Below are 17,432 nucleotides of genomic sequence, written 5' to 3'. Positions count from 1 at the left end.
ACCATTATAACAGATAAAACAACGCCACATAACAAACCTGACATCATACTCACCAATAAAAAGAAGAAATTAACACAACTAATCGAAATATCCATACCCAATACAACAAATATACAAAAGAAAACAGGAGAAAAAATTGAAAAATACATCCAACTGGCTGAGGAAGTCAAAGACATGTGGCATCAGGATAAAGTTGACATCATACCAATTATACTATCAACTACAGGAGTCATACCACACAATATCCACCAATACATCAATGCAATACAGCTACATCCAAACATATATATACAATTACAGAAATCCGTAATTATTGATACATGTTCAATTACCCGAAAGTTCCTAAATGCAATATAACATGTACCGTACAGCAAAAAGGAAGTGACGCTTGATAAAGGTCCGCGTCACTCCATTCTTAACCAGACTTCTAAAAAGTCTGAGAAAGTAATCAAATAATAATAATAATGAATCATGCAAAATTCTGATGATGACTGAATCAGAGTGTAGAATGTAAACATAGTGCAGGATGGAAGAATGCTTTAGAAGGAAATGGAGAATCAGAGATGGAAGAAATTGGCATCACTTAATACCAAAACATATGTCAATAAGAGCCTGGCACATGATGAAAACTAGTTCCCATCTCAGGAATGTGGAAGAACTCATATTTGTGAGAAATCTGGATGCTTCCAGGCACCTCTTGCTTCCCAGGCTCCTGCAGCTTTTGAGGACTTCTTCCTTTTCTTAATCTTCTTATTCTTCTTGTCTTCCATTTGGACTGCAAGAATTATCAATAACATATACCCAATTTTTTATATCTTTGGCCATTTTTGTTTGTCACCAAAACTTCAATTTTTCAAATTCCTTCACATTTTGTATCATGTTCACACATTAAGACAGATAATCTATAATCTAATATGCCCTGATAATATATGAAACACTGTTAAAAACAAGGCAGTACAAACTGGGCAGAATTTTTGTTCACTGAGTGATTTTCATTTGTGGCTTATAGAATTAATCTTAATTTTTATGTGTGTAGTGTTTACATACACGTGAATTTTCATGTTGCATGTATGTTTCAGGTTCTGTAACTCATAAGGGAGGGAAAGTATTTTGTGTCTTAATCTGTTCTTTTTTCCTTGCAGACACGAATCATACTGGCTCCATTTTTCTATGTGAACTTTGCTGATTTCTGGTTGGCAGACCAACTTAATAGTCTTGTGGTAGTTTTCACTGATCTGCAGTTCCTGATTTGTTTCTATGCAACTAATAAGAACTGGATGGTTGCTGAAGGTTAGTTTTTGAGTGTAGGTAAGCTAGTATATTCTTGACTGTAAATGACAATTTTATATTTTTGTTTATAAATAAATGCCTAAGGTGGAATGATAAGGAGGCGGTATGTAGCCCTTAATGAGTCAGTTACAGTAAGAAATGACCTTATGAGGGTGGTTTGAAAAGTTCTTGGAACGGAATAGAAAAAAAGTACTTACATCACTGAAACTTTTTTTTATTTTTCAATGTAGTCTCCTTGTTGATTAATGCACTTGGTCCAACGATGTTCCAGTGCCTTGGTCCCATCGAAAAAATGAGTTCCCTCCAGGTCTGCAAAATAGTCGTAGACTTCAGCTATCAGTTCTTTGTTTGAAGTGAATCTTCACCCACTGAGAAAAATTTTCAGTTTTGGGAAGAGATGGAAGTCTGATGGAGCCATATCAAGTGAATAAGCTGGGTATGGCAAAAATTCATGCCTTAGCTCGTGTAATTTTGCCATGGTGACGGCATGTGTGCGGGCGCACGTCAAGAATTGCGGAACCCATCTTGCAGATAATTTTTTCATTTCTAATTCTTCAGTTAAAATGTGATACACCCTTTCAGGCGATGTCTGGCAAGCATGAGCAATTTCACGCACTTTCAATCAGCGATCCTCCATGACCATTTTGTGCACTTTCGCAATGATTTCTGGAATAGTGACACATCTTGGCTGATCACAGTGTGGATCATTATCTAAGCTCTCTTGACCAAATTTAAATTAATTTGTCCACTTGGCAACAGCTGAACATGAAGGTGAAGAGTCCCCCAGTGTGTTCTGGAAATTGGCATGAATGTCCTTTACTTTCGTACCTTTCTTTATGTAGTACTTAATCACTCATCGAATCTTGATTTTTTTCCATCTTCACAAATCAGTATGGGGGTACAACAACAGAGCCACGTCACCACCACAGCTCTCTTCCAAGAGCACTGACATGGCACGTGTTTACAGGCAACAGTCCAATGAATATCACTTAAATACTCATTGCGCTTCCGCTGACCTCTCGTGGTGATTTTGAGAACTTTTCAAACCACCCTTGTAATACGAGAGACAACAAAAATATAACACCAATATTATTCTGAAAGGATGCATCCAGATAATGTTCAGTATTGATTTAATCTGAGCTTGATATTATTATATCATTCACATGGCTCAAATTGCATAATACTGAAGTAACTCTTCATGTTAAAAAAGTTGAAACATGGCAGTCTTGTTTATTGGACACAATGCACGAGAATGCACTAAAGACAAGTCCAATGAACATGATTGTGCTCTAACCCACCCTTTGCTGTATTGAATGCGATACTCTATCTATACTGATGATAAACTGTAAAACCTTTATGTCTGGCTGTTTGAACATGCTAATCTCCAACACTACTATACAAATTTTTATGGAGTTTTCACAGGAAACTTGAACTTAGCTTGGGGCAGTGTTCTCATAAGAGGACAATATACGAGGGCCATTCAAAAAGTAACCTCCGGTTGATTTAAAAAAAATACACCAAGTTAAATAAAAATATTTTAATATATACATCTTACAACTACATCTTTGCACTATTTTTCTACATAGTCTCCATAGCGATTGAGGCACTTATTGTATCTCTTCACAAACTTTGAAATTCCTTCTGCATAAAAATCACCCGCTTGTGCCTGGAGCCAGCCTGTGACCGCATCTTTGAGCTCTTCGTCGTCATCAAACCGCTGGGACTCAAGCCATTTCTTCAAATGCATGAAGAGGTGATAATCACTTGGCACCAGGCCTGGGCTGTAAGGTGGATGGTTGATAACGTCCCACTTGAAGGACTCAAGAAGGGCCGTTGTTCTGCGAGCAGAGTGAGGACGGGCGTTATCGTGCAAAAAAACGATACCGGAAGTCAGCATACCACGGCGTTTGTTCTGTATAGCCCGTCGTAACTTTTTTATTGTTTCACAGTACACGTCTTTATTAATGGTCGTACCACGTTCCATGAATTCAACCAACAACACCCCTTTGGCATCCCAAAACACCGTTGCCATCAGTTTTCTGGCCGAAAAATCTTGCGAGGCTTTTCCTGGTTTGGTAGGCGAATTTGAATGTGCCCACATCTTTGATTGTTCTTTTGTCTCAGGGTTCACGTACTCGTACTTAATCCAGGTTTCGTCACCGGTCACGATTCTGTTTAACAATGGTTCTCCTTCGTCCTCATAACGTGACAGAAAGTCTAATGCAGAGGCCATTCTTTGAGTTTTGTGGTGGTCGGTAAGAATTTTGGGCACCCATCGTGCACAGAACTTACGGTAACCCAATCTTGCTGTCACTATTTTGTACAAGAGTCTTAGAAATCTGTGGAAAACCAGTAGACAACTCCGACATTGAGAAACGTCGATTTTCACGAACTTTTGCATCAACTGTCTGAACGAGTTCGTCAGTCACCAATGATGGTCTACCACTCCTCTCTTCATCATGAACGTTTTCTCGTCCACTTTTAAATAAACGTACCCATTCACGGACAACTCCTTCACTCATAACTCTTGGTCCGTACACGGCACAAAGCTCACGATGAATAGCTGCTGCAGAATATCCTTTGGCTGTAAAAAACCTTATGACAGCACGCACTTCACATTTGGCGGGGTTTTCTATTGCAGCACACATTTCAAACTGCCACAAAAACTAAACTAGCGCAGGTACGACGTTCACTCGACCACGGCTTGATGCCGACTGACCTGTTGAGTGCGTGAACGCACAGATGGCGTCGCTACTCCCCCCACAACCCGCACTGTGACCAATCGGAGGTTACTTTCTGAACCGCCCTCGTAAAAAGCATTTAAAGGTGTTGCAGGATTAGTTGTGCCAAGAAATAATTGTTAAGAAAAAAATCAATATGTTACGCTGTTACAGACTTAATTAGTATTGAGTTTAGCCAAATGGGCTGTTCTGTGCCCAAATTCAAACAGCCCGCCAGAGATGATGTCACTGAATGTATTCTTCATTCAGTTTCCTAAAATCAAACAGGAGAGTGATAGAAAAATTGGACATGCGACATTATATGAGAACAGCTGACACTAATTATATCAGCAGGCTGCTTGAATTTGTGCACGCAATGTCCTGATGACTAACTTAAATGCCAGTTTATTCAAAAACAGCACATTGTATTGAATTTTTTTAACAGTTATTTTTCAGAACAACCTACCGTGCAGCACCCGTACGACCTTTTCAGACTATTTCTGATCATCCTGCATAGGCTGTATTTCATCAAAATTGGGTCACAGAGGAAAGAAATGGCATTGTAATTTAAAGTTTTATATAAATCAGCTGTGTCTGTCTGTCTGTTTCTGATCTGCCCGTCAAAGGCTTTATTTTATCAAAATTGGGGAAAAAACGGTGTTGTAATTTAAAGTTTTATGCAACTCAGTCGTTTCTGTCTGTCTCTGAGAACACTAACATATCAAAAACTACTAGACAAATTTTCATAGGATTTTCAAAAGTAATTTGTACATAGCTTGGAACAATGTGTAAACACTATTAAATCAGATTCAGATAAAGAAATGTGATCTAAAGTTTTATCTAACACCATCATGTCTGTCTGTCTCTTTGAACATGCTAAGTCCAAAACTGCTGGAACATTTTTCATGGCATTTCACTGGTGATTTTAGCATAGCTTGGGGCAACATATAGCTTTATTTCATCAGAACCAGACCACAGCCTGAAGAATGTAATGTGTCAAAGGGAAAAATGTTTACTGTTTGGAAGAGCTGTTTATTTTTTGATGATTTGTGAAAATGCTTTTATTGATTGATATGTTCTACATAATTTGATTCAACGTAATAAATACATCTACATTTACATCGTACTCCACAAGCCACATAATGGTGTGTGTTGGAAGGCCCTCCAGTCCTGTTCCACTCACAAATAGCGCATGGGAAGAATGATTGTCGGTAAGCCTCTGTATTGATTCTAATTTATTGAATCTTCTCCTCATGGTCATTACGTGAGACATATGTTGGAGGAAGTAATGTGTTGTTTGACTCTTCCTGGAACATGCTTTCTCAAAATTTCAGTAGTAAATCTCTCCATGATGCACAACACCTCTCTCAAAACTCTGCCAGTGGAGTTTGTTGAGCATCTGCGTAATGCTCTTGTGCCAACCAGATGATCCTGTGATGAAATGTGCCACTCTTCATTGGATCTCCCTCTCCTCCCTCTCTCCCTCCCCCTCCCCGTCCCCCCCCACACCACTGCGCCCTTGCCCCCCCCCCCCTTCTATCTCTCCTATTTGGTAGGGATCCCAGATAGGTGAACAATACTCAAAAATCGGTAGAACAAGTGCATTCCTTTGTGGATGAGTTACATTTCCTTAAGATTCTTCCTTTGAATCTGAGTTGCCATCTGTTTTTCTCACTATTTGTTTTATGTGGTCTTTCCACTTATAGTCGCTCTGGATAGTTATGCCTAGATATTTTATGGCAGATACTGTTTCCAGCAGTTTATCATCAATAGTATAGCGATATGGTAGTGGATTTCTTTTTCTATATATGCATAATATGTTACATTTATTTATGTTTAGGGTCAACTGCCAGAGTCTTCACCATTCATCAATTCTCTGGAGGTCATTCTGCAAATTCTTCCTGTCTTCTGGCGTTGCTACCTTGTTATAGACAACTTCATCATCTGCAGAGAGCCTTAGAGAACATCTGATTCTTTCTACCACAACTTTTATATATATTGTAAACAGTAACGATCCTATCGTACTTCCTTGGGGTACTCTGGAAATTACCTTTACATCTATTGATTTTTTTTTTTTTTTTTCGTTAACAGCAACATGTTGAGTTCTGTCTGCTAGGAAGTCTTGAATTCAGTTGTAAATCTGCCCTGATACTTGATAAACTTGTATATATTTTTTTCACTAAATGGCAGTGTGGGACAGTGTCAAATGCTTTCCTGAAGTCAAGGAACAAGGCGTCACCCTGAGCACCATTGTCTATGGCGCTGTGGGCTGAATTTTGCACGATATCTGTTCGCAGAATCCATGTTGATTTTTATAGAGGAGAATTTCCTTCTCCAAGAACATTACAATTCTTGAGCATAAAACATGTTCCATAATTTTAAAACAGATTGACGTCAATGATATACCAGGTGTACCGACGTCAATGATATACCAGGTGTACCGGTATGAAATGAAATGAGCATTAAGATACAAATGTGTCGATAGGTAACATTTGTTGTGAACAAGCCTTAATTTTTTTTTTTTGTTTGGTTGGTATGACATCTGTTAAAGATATTTAGTATACATCAAGTCATGGAACAAACATCATCATATGTTTTCATCATGTTAACAATGTCGAATTTTGTACCAGAAAGTGATGATTTGCGGAAAGCATTAATTTTTTGTTTTCATTTGAAAAAAAGTGCTGCAGAGTCGAATCGAATGCTTGTCGAGGCATATGGTGATCATGCTCTTTCAGAAGCAACATGCAAAAGATGGTTTCAACGGTTCAGAAATAATGATTTTGATGTAAGAAATGAAGAGCGTGGTAGACCACCAAAAAAGTTTGAAGACGCCGAATTGCAAGCAATATTGGATGAAGAAAATACTTTGAGTCAGAAGCAAATGGCGGCAATGCTAAATTTTGCTCAACAAACAATTTCTGACCATTTGAAAGCTGTGGGAAAGATCCAAAAGTGTGGAAAATGGGTGCCACATGAATTGAATAAAAGACAGATGGAAAACCGAAAAACCATTTGTCAAATTTTGCTTCAAAGGCATGAAATAAAATCAATTTTGCATTGAATTGTTACTGGTGATGAAAAATGGATTTATTTTAAGAATGCTAAATGGGAAAAATCATGGGTTAATCTGGGACAACCATCAACATTGACTGCAAAACCAGATCGATTCAGCACGAAGACAATGCTCTGTGTTTGGTGGGATCAGAAAGGTGTGGTGCATCATGAGCTTCTAAAACGCGGTGAAACTGTGAATAATAATTGCTACAGACAACAAATGATCAATTTGATCTATGCATTGATCGAAAAAAGACCAGAATGGGCCAGAAGACATGGCAAAGTAATTTTTTTGCACGACAGTGGACCTGCACACAAAGCAAAACGGGTTCAAGATACAATCAAAACACTTGGCTGGGAGCTGCTACCCCACCCGCCATATTCATTAGACTTGGCCCCTTCCGACTACCATTTGTTTTCATCAATGGGACATGCATTGGCTGAGGAACACTTCGATTCCTACGAAGAAGTTGAAAATTGGGTGTCTGATTGGTTTGCTTCAAAAGACGAACATTTCTATTGGCGTGGTGTCCACAAATTGCCAGAAAGGTGGTCAAAATGTATAGAAAGCAATGGTCAGTACTTTGAACAAAATGTTTTTACTTTTCAATTCAAAATTAGTGTTTCATTTTCACAAAAAAACGCTCATTTCATACCAGTACACCTGGTAGGTCTATAATAGTGTGCATCTGTCCTATTGCCCTTCTTAAAAATAGGAATGACCTGCTTATACAGTACAGCCCTTCTTAAAAATGGAAGTGACCTGGTCATACAATACTCAAAGTGTTTAATCTATACTTCCATATTAATAAAATAAGGAAAAGGATAGTTGCCACTCACCATATAGTGGAGATTCTACATGCCTGTCTGCAGCTGAGCGATCATCTTCGTGGTGAGTTGCTACCTATGCTCATTAGTTTTGATACTCAGAGTATTTGCTCAACTTATCTGTTGCTTGGGTTGATCACTGTGGTCTCATTTCATTAGCTTGGTGTCTGTGACTTGTGAACAGCTGGCCATGCAAGTGGACTTCCATGAAGAGCTGAAGCTGCAGGCCATTTCTGCAGGTATCTCTAACAGATCAAGTCTGCTGATCTGAAGCCCATAGTTTCCCAATAATGTACAGGCCCTGCCCGTCACATCTAGTCTCACTAATCTGCCTGCAGACTGGATCTGTTTGTGTATGGCATAATGCAGCATATTTTTGTCATGGATACAGGACTGTGGTGCTCCTTGCTAGGACAGAGGCCACAAGCAATAGATTTCAGGAATTGCAACTGTCTCACCATAAGTACATTGTACAGTGTGGTGTTTTTATTGTTATAGTACATCGTGTCACTTTGGAAGTAGTTTGTATGTTAGAAAGTATGGACGATAAGAAGAAGAAAATTGTGCCAGTCGCTGGTGATTTTTACACTATGTACTCATATATTTCTCAAAAGAAAAGTTACGCAATACCTGTAAAATGAAGTGATGGTGTGGCATTGGTGGCCATGAGGCCCCATCCAGGGAAGTTCGGCTGTTGGGTTGCAATTCTTTGTTCAGATGATGCCCCATTCGCCTCCTTGTCTGTCAGTGATCATGAAATGATGATGAGGACAACACAACACCCAGTCCATGAGTGGTGAAAATCCCCAACCCAACTGGGAATTGAACCTGGGCCTGCTGCATGGTAGGTAGACAGATTACCACTCAGCTAAGCAGGCGGGACACACAATACCACTAAAATAATAGGCATAACACAGTGGGTAATAACTGACAGTAACGAACATAGGCAAACCAACATTTTATTGGCGGTCACCTATAGTAGTGTCTTACACAACTCTTCCTCACCTTATTCACTCTTTCAAGAGGCCTACTTTTTTCAGAGGTTATTTCTGAAATCAGTGAAGGAGTTTTAAATGTGCCTTGTGACTCCAGGGAAATGCATATTTTTGTCACCAAATGTGTTTCCTTTTATTGAAATAAAATAACATCGGTGGTCTTAATGAAACACACATACCATTTGGATTGCTTTCTCCATCTAAACACAGTTCATTATAAAAGATGTTGACGTTAGTACATAAAAGTTTTCCTCACTTGTTTAGAAATGCAGAAGTCCCCACATTTTCTTGTCAACTTATGTCTTTACTCACCCTTGAAGTCTCAAAATTTGTCAGGGAACAATACTAAAACTTATCTGGAAATTAAGAAAATATCAGGGAATTTCACTTGGGGAAACTTGTGGCAACCCTGTATAGTTACATCAGCAGCACGATGCATAGATGTGCACTCCTATCAGTGCCCCTCCACTCCCACCACTAGGCAATGACTCTGAGCATACAACTACATCATGTATTGCAGCAGTGGAGTGGTGAAGATGGAGTGGTGGGGTGGCTGGGGAGGGAGGGGGGGGGGGGGGCAGGACACATCACTAGCTATGCTTATTAGAACAGGCAAACGTGTAAGTAGCTGACATTATTGCATGTACAATAGCTTTCTTAATCATTACAGCAAAATTACTGATATATGAGCGCAGTCTTGAGTAACAGCTAGTTGCAGTAATAAAGACATTAGCAAACTTCATAAACTACTGACTTTGTATGTGTTTGCATGATAAATGTGTATTAATATGACCAAGTGTGCATAGAATAATTTGAGTTTATTATTTTTACTTAACTTTGTGCTTCTTGAAATTTTGCTTGGCTGTTTGTCAACATGGCAGATTGTCTTCCTGCAAAATGTAGTTTGGTTGTTACTTGGATATATGTATGTTGAAATAGTATTATGAAGAAGATTACTTTCTTCACATCAACTTTTTAAGCAACATCAAAGTTATTTTAACACTAGGTAACACACATTGTCACTTAACAGCTCAATTTTTGCATAACAGTTATTCCATATTAAAATGTTCTGGCTCCATAGAGTGACCACAACAGACACTCAGCTTTACTCCATCACTGCACAACAGACAGACCTCCAACTACAGTTACAAAGATGTGTGAAGTGTACATACAAAGATTTACATGGAAAGTCAATATAATCAGTGTTTCTTAATCAAAGAGATACAATCAATTAGTATTTAATAAACAATAGCATTTTTCTATCAGTTTTATCTTTTTGAATAATTATGGAAAGCAATGAGTATGGTTATGATATTTTTAACTTTAAATTATAAATTATGGTGTGTCAGCTACTTCTGTACTTTACAGAAAAAAGAGGGGTTTGAGCAGTTCCATTACAATGCCCAGAAGTAGTTGTTGGTGAATTGTAAGTGAGAATCTGACAACCACAATAACCTGCAGCAAGTCCTTGAGCATGGTGAATGTAATTTTTGTGAAAGTGGTCCTAGTGTCATGAAAGGGCATTGAATGAGCAAACACATGGTCTGCTTTTGTTTCACTGTGCTGGCCTACTTATGCCACTTCAGATGTCAATGACTTGTACTATGTGGCTCTCCATCACATGTGGGGGTGAACCTGCTGCCTAGAGCACCATTCTCAGTGCACCGTAGCAGAGAAGAGTCCCACCAATGATGATGTGCTCTGACAAATGTCATTGTCTGAGTGGCTAGGATATGTCCACAGAAGGCAGCACAGGAAAAATATGAGATATAAAATTAACATGAAGTTCATTGCAACACATGCAACCTGCCTTCTCAGGTGAGAGTTATTTTAGAACATAGTAATTGAATTCAAGTCATTTCTTGAGTAGTGAAAGAACAATAATAATGACTGAAGACTTGAAAGGCTGAAAATGTCACAGTAAATTCAAAGTTCCAAAATTCAATGTCCATATCCTAAGCGTGCCTCTCTCAAAGTCTAGAAGGGATGTGCAAAAGTTAAAGCCTCAAGAGGACAAGTAAAAGTTTTCAAGTTTGGTGTATTGCCAATGAAAAACAAAGACAAATCTACAAAGTCTAATTAATGGCCAAGGCATTGGAGGCCACATCTCTTTGATATAGAACAGGGTTTCCCAAACTGTTCAGTGTTCCACAGAAAATGAATATTGCAAAAAACTATTAATAACATGGTGTTTTTCCAACATTTTGTTGATACTAATTTTTTTAATTTTATTGCAATTTCTGTGTTATTAGTTATGATTTAAAATTGACGTAATCATTAAATAAAACAAGTTTTTCTCATTTTTAAAAATTTTATTAACCTTCTAAATAAACAAGGTGTTACATCAAAGCACCATGATTCTCAGGGTGTCCTGTAAGAGAAAAAGTTTTGAAACACTTATTTAGAGCCCACTAATGGTATAGGGCAACTCCTGGAGGTGAAGGTCTACATAGATGGAGTAGGCATTGGCATTGGCGTCATCATCATTGTCATCATAGCAGCAGCTCCAGAGCGAGATCTTGATTGTGGGAATGCTTTTGCAGTTGGCACCTAGTCCAGGAAACTCATTTGGAGTGAACTGATGGGCATTTCCCAGGCCTGGCGGTGGCCCAAATACTGTCTGGGCACCAGAATGCTGCAAGTACTACTTCCGGTCACACAGCATGTGGAGGAGAAAAGGTCAATGGGGCCAGTGGCCAGCAATGTCTGGCAGTACATGGGTTACCACCTGATGGCTGGGCGAAATGTGGTCATCCCTTGTCTCTTGCCTGAAGAGCTGTCCCCTGCGAGGTCCGTGTCCATATAACATGTTTGTATTGTTAGCTGCTGGCTGAGTGGGCACAGGGTCTCAGCACAGCATTCAGCATTCCTCCTCTGCTCCCCTGAAGGGAGGAGAGGAGGTAGCAGCTGCAATGACTGTGTAGCGGAGATCCACTCCATTGGCGTTGGCACTGGTGTGACATGTGGAGCAGCTGAGGAGATCACAGGGAAGCTGGCCGCAGGCTGGAGCTGATATAGACCTGTGGTGTCTGGGATGAGCATTGTGGAGGACTCCACCTCTGGAACATATGGTGATAGTAGCTTAGTGGACCCTGGCAGAGGATCACAACAAGGCTGCAATTTGTTAATGTGCTCATGGTACACTGTGCTTTTTTGAAGCACCAGCTCAGTCGTGGTGTGGCCCAAAAGGTTGAAAATGACCTCAGGATACCAATGCTGGTGGCCTTTTGGTGAAGATAAGGGCCCAGACGTGATCTTGAAGAGAGAAACAATGGTGTCTGGACCACTGAGAGGAAGGATGAGCACTGTGGGGTGGATGATAGATAATTGTGACCAATGTGGCAGCCACAGAGTTGTTCTGCTGGGTTTGACCTGTCCTAGGGAGTGAAATGATAAGAATCCAGAAAAAGCATATGTGCTTTGTCTAAATGGTTCAGACAGCGGGATTTAACTGTACAGACAAAGTGTTTGGCTAGACCATTGGAAGCAGGGTTGACAGGTGCAGTATATATCAGTGCTACACCATTTACTTTACAGAAAGTAGAAAATAGCATGGAAGAAAATTGAGGACTGTTATCCATTATGATAGTTTCTGGGAGCCCTTCAGTTGAAAAAATGCAGGACAGAATTTGAATGGTCTGCCCAGCAGACATTGTTGACATTCATTATATATAGGGGAAGCCACTGTCAGCATCTGTAGCGAATGACGAGGAGTACCCCCTGAAGGGACTAGAGAAATCCAAGTGTAGCTGGAACCGGGGGTCTGCCCAAGGGAAAGAAACTACATGGAGGGGTGGCCTTCTTGCTCTGGCAGGTGAGGCAGGCTATAACCATGCACGTGATTGTCATGCCCATGCCACCCCAGTAGACACATTGGTGGGCCATGCATTTGGTGAGCACAATGCCCCAGTGGCTGACGTGCAAGAGAGACAGGATTGCTATGGAGAGCTCATTCCAGTGTTGCTATTAGGCCTGGACCTCTGAGTGTCACAGTTGCTTGTGGTCCGGTGGCCAGCAGCATTGCACCAGGCAGAGTACCTTGCAGAGTGTAGTGCAAAATCTGCTTGGCGTCCGATGGGAAGTTGGCCATAGCTACCTCATTGGTGATGTCCAGGTGGAAGCAGGTGCATCAAAGGAGGGTCCTGGCCCAGGGGCATATGAGGAACAATACTAAATGTCATAATTATAACTTGAAAGAAGCAGCACTGCCTGCTAAAGATGGCGTGCTGTTTAGGTCGGAATATTTGCTGACTCTTTGAAAAGAGGAGGTATGTGCTTGTGGTCCATGAACAGCGTGAAATGGCAGCCGTAGACATAGTTGTGAAACATCTTTAGGCCAAATATGATTGCTAGGGATTGTTCCCCCCTATTTGACTGTGGTTACGCTGTGGAGCGGAGAGAGTCTTAGATACAAATGCACTTGATCGTTCCACCCCCATCAAACACATTGCGGCGGGGCAGGTTGCACTCTCTCTCTGTCCTTTAAACAATCAGTCCACCTACCTGTATTGGTTTCAGGTTGTCTGCACCTTCAGTCTGTAATCGTAGGTACTAGTTTAGCTGACAAAAGCAACATTGATGAAAATTCGACTAAATAGCTACCCCACAAAGGCCACATAACTCCCGCCCATGGGCAGTAGCTGAAAGTTAGTTTTAACCATTGAGTGTTCGAGATTCTTACACGAGTCATTTGAAAAAATATCAACATTTTCTTCAGGTTGGTTTATTGTGTTTAAAACAAGAAAAATGACTATCAGTTCTGCATTTAGTATTCCAGCATCAATTATGCAATGTCATTGACTGTCTCGGTTACAAATTCACACCCGAAAGCAGCCAGAAGGTATTTAGTCTGATCCAAGATTCTGAATTTCCTAAACAGTCACTGACCTATGACTGCTTGTGAGTTAACACCTTCAGCTGTTCAGTAGGCTTCTTGTAAAGAAGTGCTTGGCATAATGTCTCATAATCTGCATGCAGAGTTAATGTATAACATGAAATGTTCACACGCAAATATCTTCTACAATAAACTACTCACAGAGCTCAAACTTTCACAAAACACTCAACACTGAAGTCGCTTTTCATCAGCAATATCTTCATTTTGGTACAAATTTAATCAGCGCTGTTTAACCTAGATGTTTGCCAGAATACAGCTCCCGAGCGACCATCTAGACTCATAGATCTGAGGCACAAAACCCTACTGAAATGCACAGGAAATGCTGAATTTCTATTGGCTAGTATGTTAAGCATCTAATCAGTTCATCTCTAGCACTTCTTTACTCATGGTATTTCTAATGTCAGCCAATCAGTTTACCACAAGTAATTTAGACTAGAAGTTTCGTAGTTCCAAAACTAAAGTCAAGCTCATATGGACATATGCACAAATTTCCTCTAATGAACAACAAATTCAACACACATACATTTACTTAGTTTTTATAAAATATCACATTCTCACTTTACGTATGCCCTCCATTCTCTCCCTGTCTCTCCAAAACACTCACGCAACCAAAACACAATAAAATAATAATTTTCCAATGTACTTTTAATAATGTCAGAAATCTGTGCTAATGAAACCGTTATTATCTGTTTTTGGTAAAAATTTATATCTCCAGAAGTATTGAAGTTAATGATTTGAAATTTTTACAGTGTGGTTGTGTTATCCATAGAATTTGGTATACTAATTATGAAAAGGATCAATAAATATTTAATAGTAGTTCTCCAGATTTATGTATAGTATGTGTAATGTATTGCATGCAGTGTTAATCCAGTACAATGTTCACTCAACCCAGTAGCCAATGTCAACTGTGCCAGAACAAGAACCAAAAATCTGCTCTCCACCTGGCTCCATGGCAAGCTACGCTTTCAACAAAAGATGACAACTCATAATAATTTTCTATGTTGTAAGATGTGAAAGGACTGCCTCAACTGATATCCAGCTCAAAGAAAAAGAAAACACTTGTCTTTATTGCATTTGTGGTGGGCCTTTGGAGAACCGTGAGCAGTGCATGTAGCTTGTTAGCCAAGTCCTTTGTGCCCTTGCTTGTAACAAGAATGTCATCTAAACAATTCACTGTGTCTGGCACATTGCGGGTGAGGGGCTCAAGGTAGTGTTGAGAAATTACCAGAACACTGGCAATGCAAAACAGAAATCTTGTTTTACTGAAACAGTCTGAATGGAGTTTTGATCACTGAGAAGCATCGTGAGTCTTCAACCAACAGAAGCTGGAGACATGCCTCATGGAGATCAGTCTTGACAAATACTTTGCCATCCATGAGGTGAATCATTATGTCCTCTACCCTAGGAATAGGGTATGCGTCTATGATAGAGTGGGCATTAATGGTTGTCCTGAAGTCCATGCAAATGCACAGTGCACCATTTGGTTTTTCTATGATCACTATGGGGGCAGCACATTGGCTGTTGCAAATGGGGGTGAGAATATCCTCATCCTACGATAACTGTAGCTCCAGCTGAAGTTTGTCTCTGAGCGCAAAGGGAACATTTCAGGCTTTGAAGAAGTTCAGTGTCACTGATGGGCATGTGCCTCAAAATCTTTGACACCAGCATAAGATTGCATGAACACTGAGCTAAACAAGATCATTTAGGAAGGTGTTGGCACACAGTGACTTGATGATGGGAGTGGAGTCATGAGCACTGAACAGATCCAGGCCCAAGGGACTGATGGCTCTAGGAGACTTGATGACCAAAATACTAGCTGAGAGATTTATCAAACAGTACTGAACTTGGGCTGTAAATTGGTCATTGACTTTAATGGTGTCATTGCAGTAACTATGCAGCACAATGCCAAAAGGGACGCCATGCAGTAATAACACTGCCAATCCATGATAGTCATGCAGGACCCCGTGTGTATCTGCAGCTCAGTGGGCAAATTGGTGATGGCTAACGTGAGGGATAGAGATTCCTCTTAGTGGCAAAGCACAAACTGAATGTATGATACACATGGAAACAGGTCCACCCCACATCTGAGAGGTGCATGTGTGCACAGTTGACATTTATTTTGAGCACGAAGTGGTACATTGCAGTCCTATGTTTGGACTTCTCACAAGAGGCGCACTTAAGTGCACTGGCAGTGGCACTGATGACTAATAACACACTGGCTGCTGAATCTTTGCCAGCATTGTGTTAATCTGACCTAGGTGTGAAGTGTGACTTGGACTGAGGGTAGCATGATATTGGTCAGGCAGTGAACAGTTATGATGGGTTTTGCAGGATGGCTGATAATCTGAGAGGCTGTTTAAAAGCTCTGTAATGTGGAGACATGTTCCTAAGGAAGAATCCATCAATTTAAGGAGATCTGTGCATAGCCCTTTATTGGGGTGTGCAAGAGTATCATGTCATACACAAAGGAAGCTACATATTATTGCTTGCACTGAGGATTACTACACTGAAAACAGCAGTTGTGAGGTGAACGCTGGAGGTGGGTGATCCATTCTGTTAAGTTTATGGCAGTTGGTTGCTGCCACATGCACCTGGGAGTTAAAAGTATTGTAACAAACTGGATTTCAACCTGTCATAGGGCTGAGCCTGGAGTTCTAATTACAGGTTAAGCTGTTGTAAAAGGTGGTAAATATTTGTCCCTGGCTCATCCTTCTTTTTGAACTGCTGAAGTTAAGGGAGTGAAATCCAGTAGCTTTTGACTATGTTGTTAATCTGAGAGAAGTGGTTGAAGGGGATCCCTCATCGCAAACTCATCTGTTGAAGGCGGTGCAGGAAAAATACCCAGTTGTAAAATTAATATGAAGTTTATTGTAACATAGATAAAATGTCTTCTCCAATGAGGGTTATTTTAGAACACACTAATTGAAAACTTCTCACTTTTTGAATGTGGAAAGAACAACAGTAATACGTGAAGGCTGAAGGCCTGAAAAAGTCGCAGTAAACTGATAGTTCCAAAATCTAATATGTATACCATGAACATAGCTCAATCAAAGCCCAAGAGGGATGTGCAAAAGTTAAAGTCTTGAGAGGACAAGGAAAAATTTATGCCCAGTATATTGGCAGTAAGAAACAAAGACAATTATTACAGAGTCCAAGTGCTGATCACAATGTTGGAGGCTGTCTCTCTTTGGTGTAGAGGCCATGAATGGTGAAGGTCCATAGTTGGCAGCTCGTGGAGGCAAAAGTAAACATGCATTGTGTCATCATCGTCATAGTGGCAGCTACAGAGTGAAATCCTGATTGTGGGTGACTGTAGCTTGGATGCTGTGTCTGGGTGCTAGGATACTGTAGGTAATAATTTCGATCACATGGCTCCAAGAGAAGAAAGTGGATGGGGCCAGTGACCTTTTGTGGCACTTGGTTGCTGGCTGGTGGCTGGGCAGAGCATGGTCATCCCTTGTCTGTTGCCTGGGTGGAGTATGACCATCTGTTGTCCATCACCTGAAGAGCTGTCTCCTGCAAGGTTCATGCTCGCATAACCCGTCTGTATGGTTGGCTGCTGGCTGAGTCCTCAACACCACACACACTGTCACTTTCGCTGATGGATACAGATTCTCTCTCCTCCTGAGGCAGCACATAGGGACTGAA

At 40.4% G+C, this 17,432-nt stretch overlaps 1 protein-coding gene across 1 annotated transcript in view; it reads left to right on the top strand.

Moving 5' to 3' along the window:
- Positions 1-17,432, top strand: part of LOC126253237 (xenotropic and polytropic retrovirus receptor 1) — a 124,168-nt gene that overhangs the window by 66,563 nt on the left and 40,173 nt on the right. The window contains exon 6 of the mRNA XM_049954428.1: positions 1,143-1,290. Coding sequence (XP_049810385.1) covers positions 1,143-1,290 — 148 coding nt within the window. The remainder of the gene's footprint in view (positions 1-1,142; positions 1,291-17,432) is intronic.

The sequence above is a fragment of the Schistocerca nitens genome, chromosome 1 (genome assembly GCF_023898315.1).
Source record: "Schistocerca nitens isolate TAMUIC-IGC-003100 chromosome 1, iqSchNite1.1, whole genome shotgun sequence".
NCBI classification, from domain to species: domain Eukaryota; kingdom Metazoa; phylum Arthropoda; class Insecta; order Orthoptera; family Acrididae; genus Schistocerca; species Schistocerca nitens.
The sequence above is the reverse complement of the archived record's forward strand: the minus strand, read 5'-3'. Positions and strand labels throughout refer to the sequence as shown.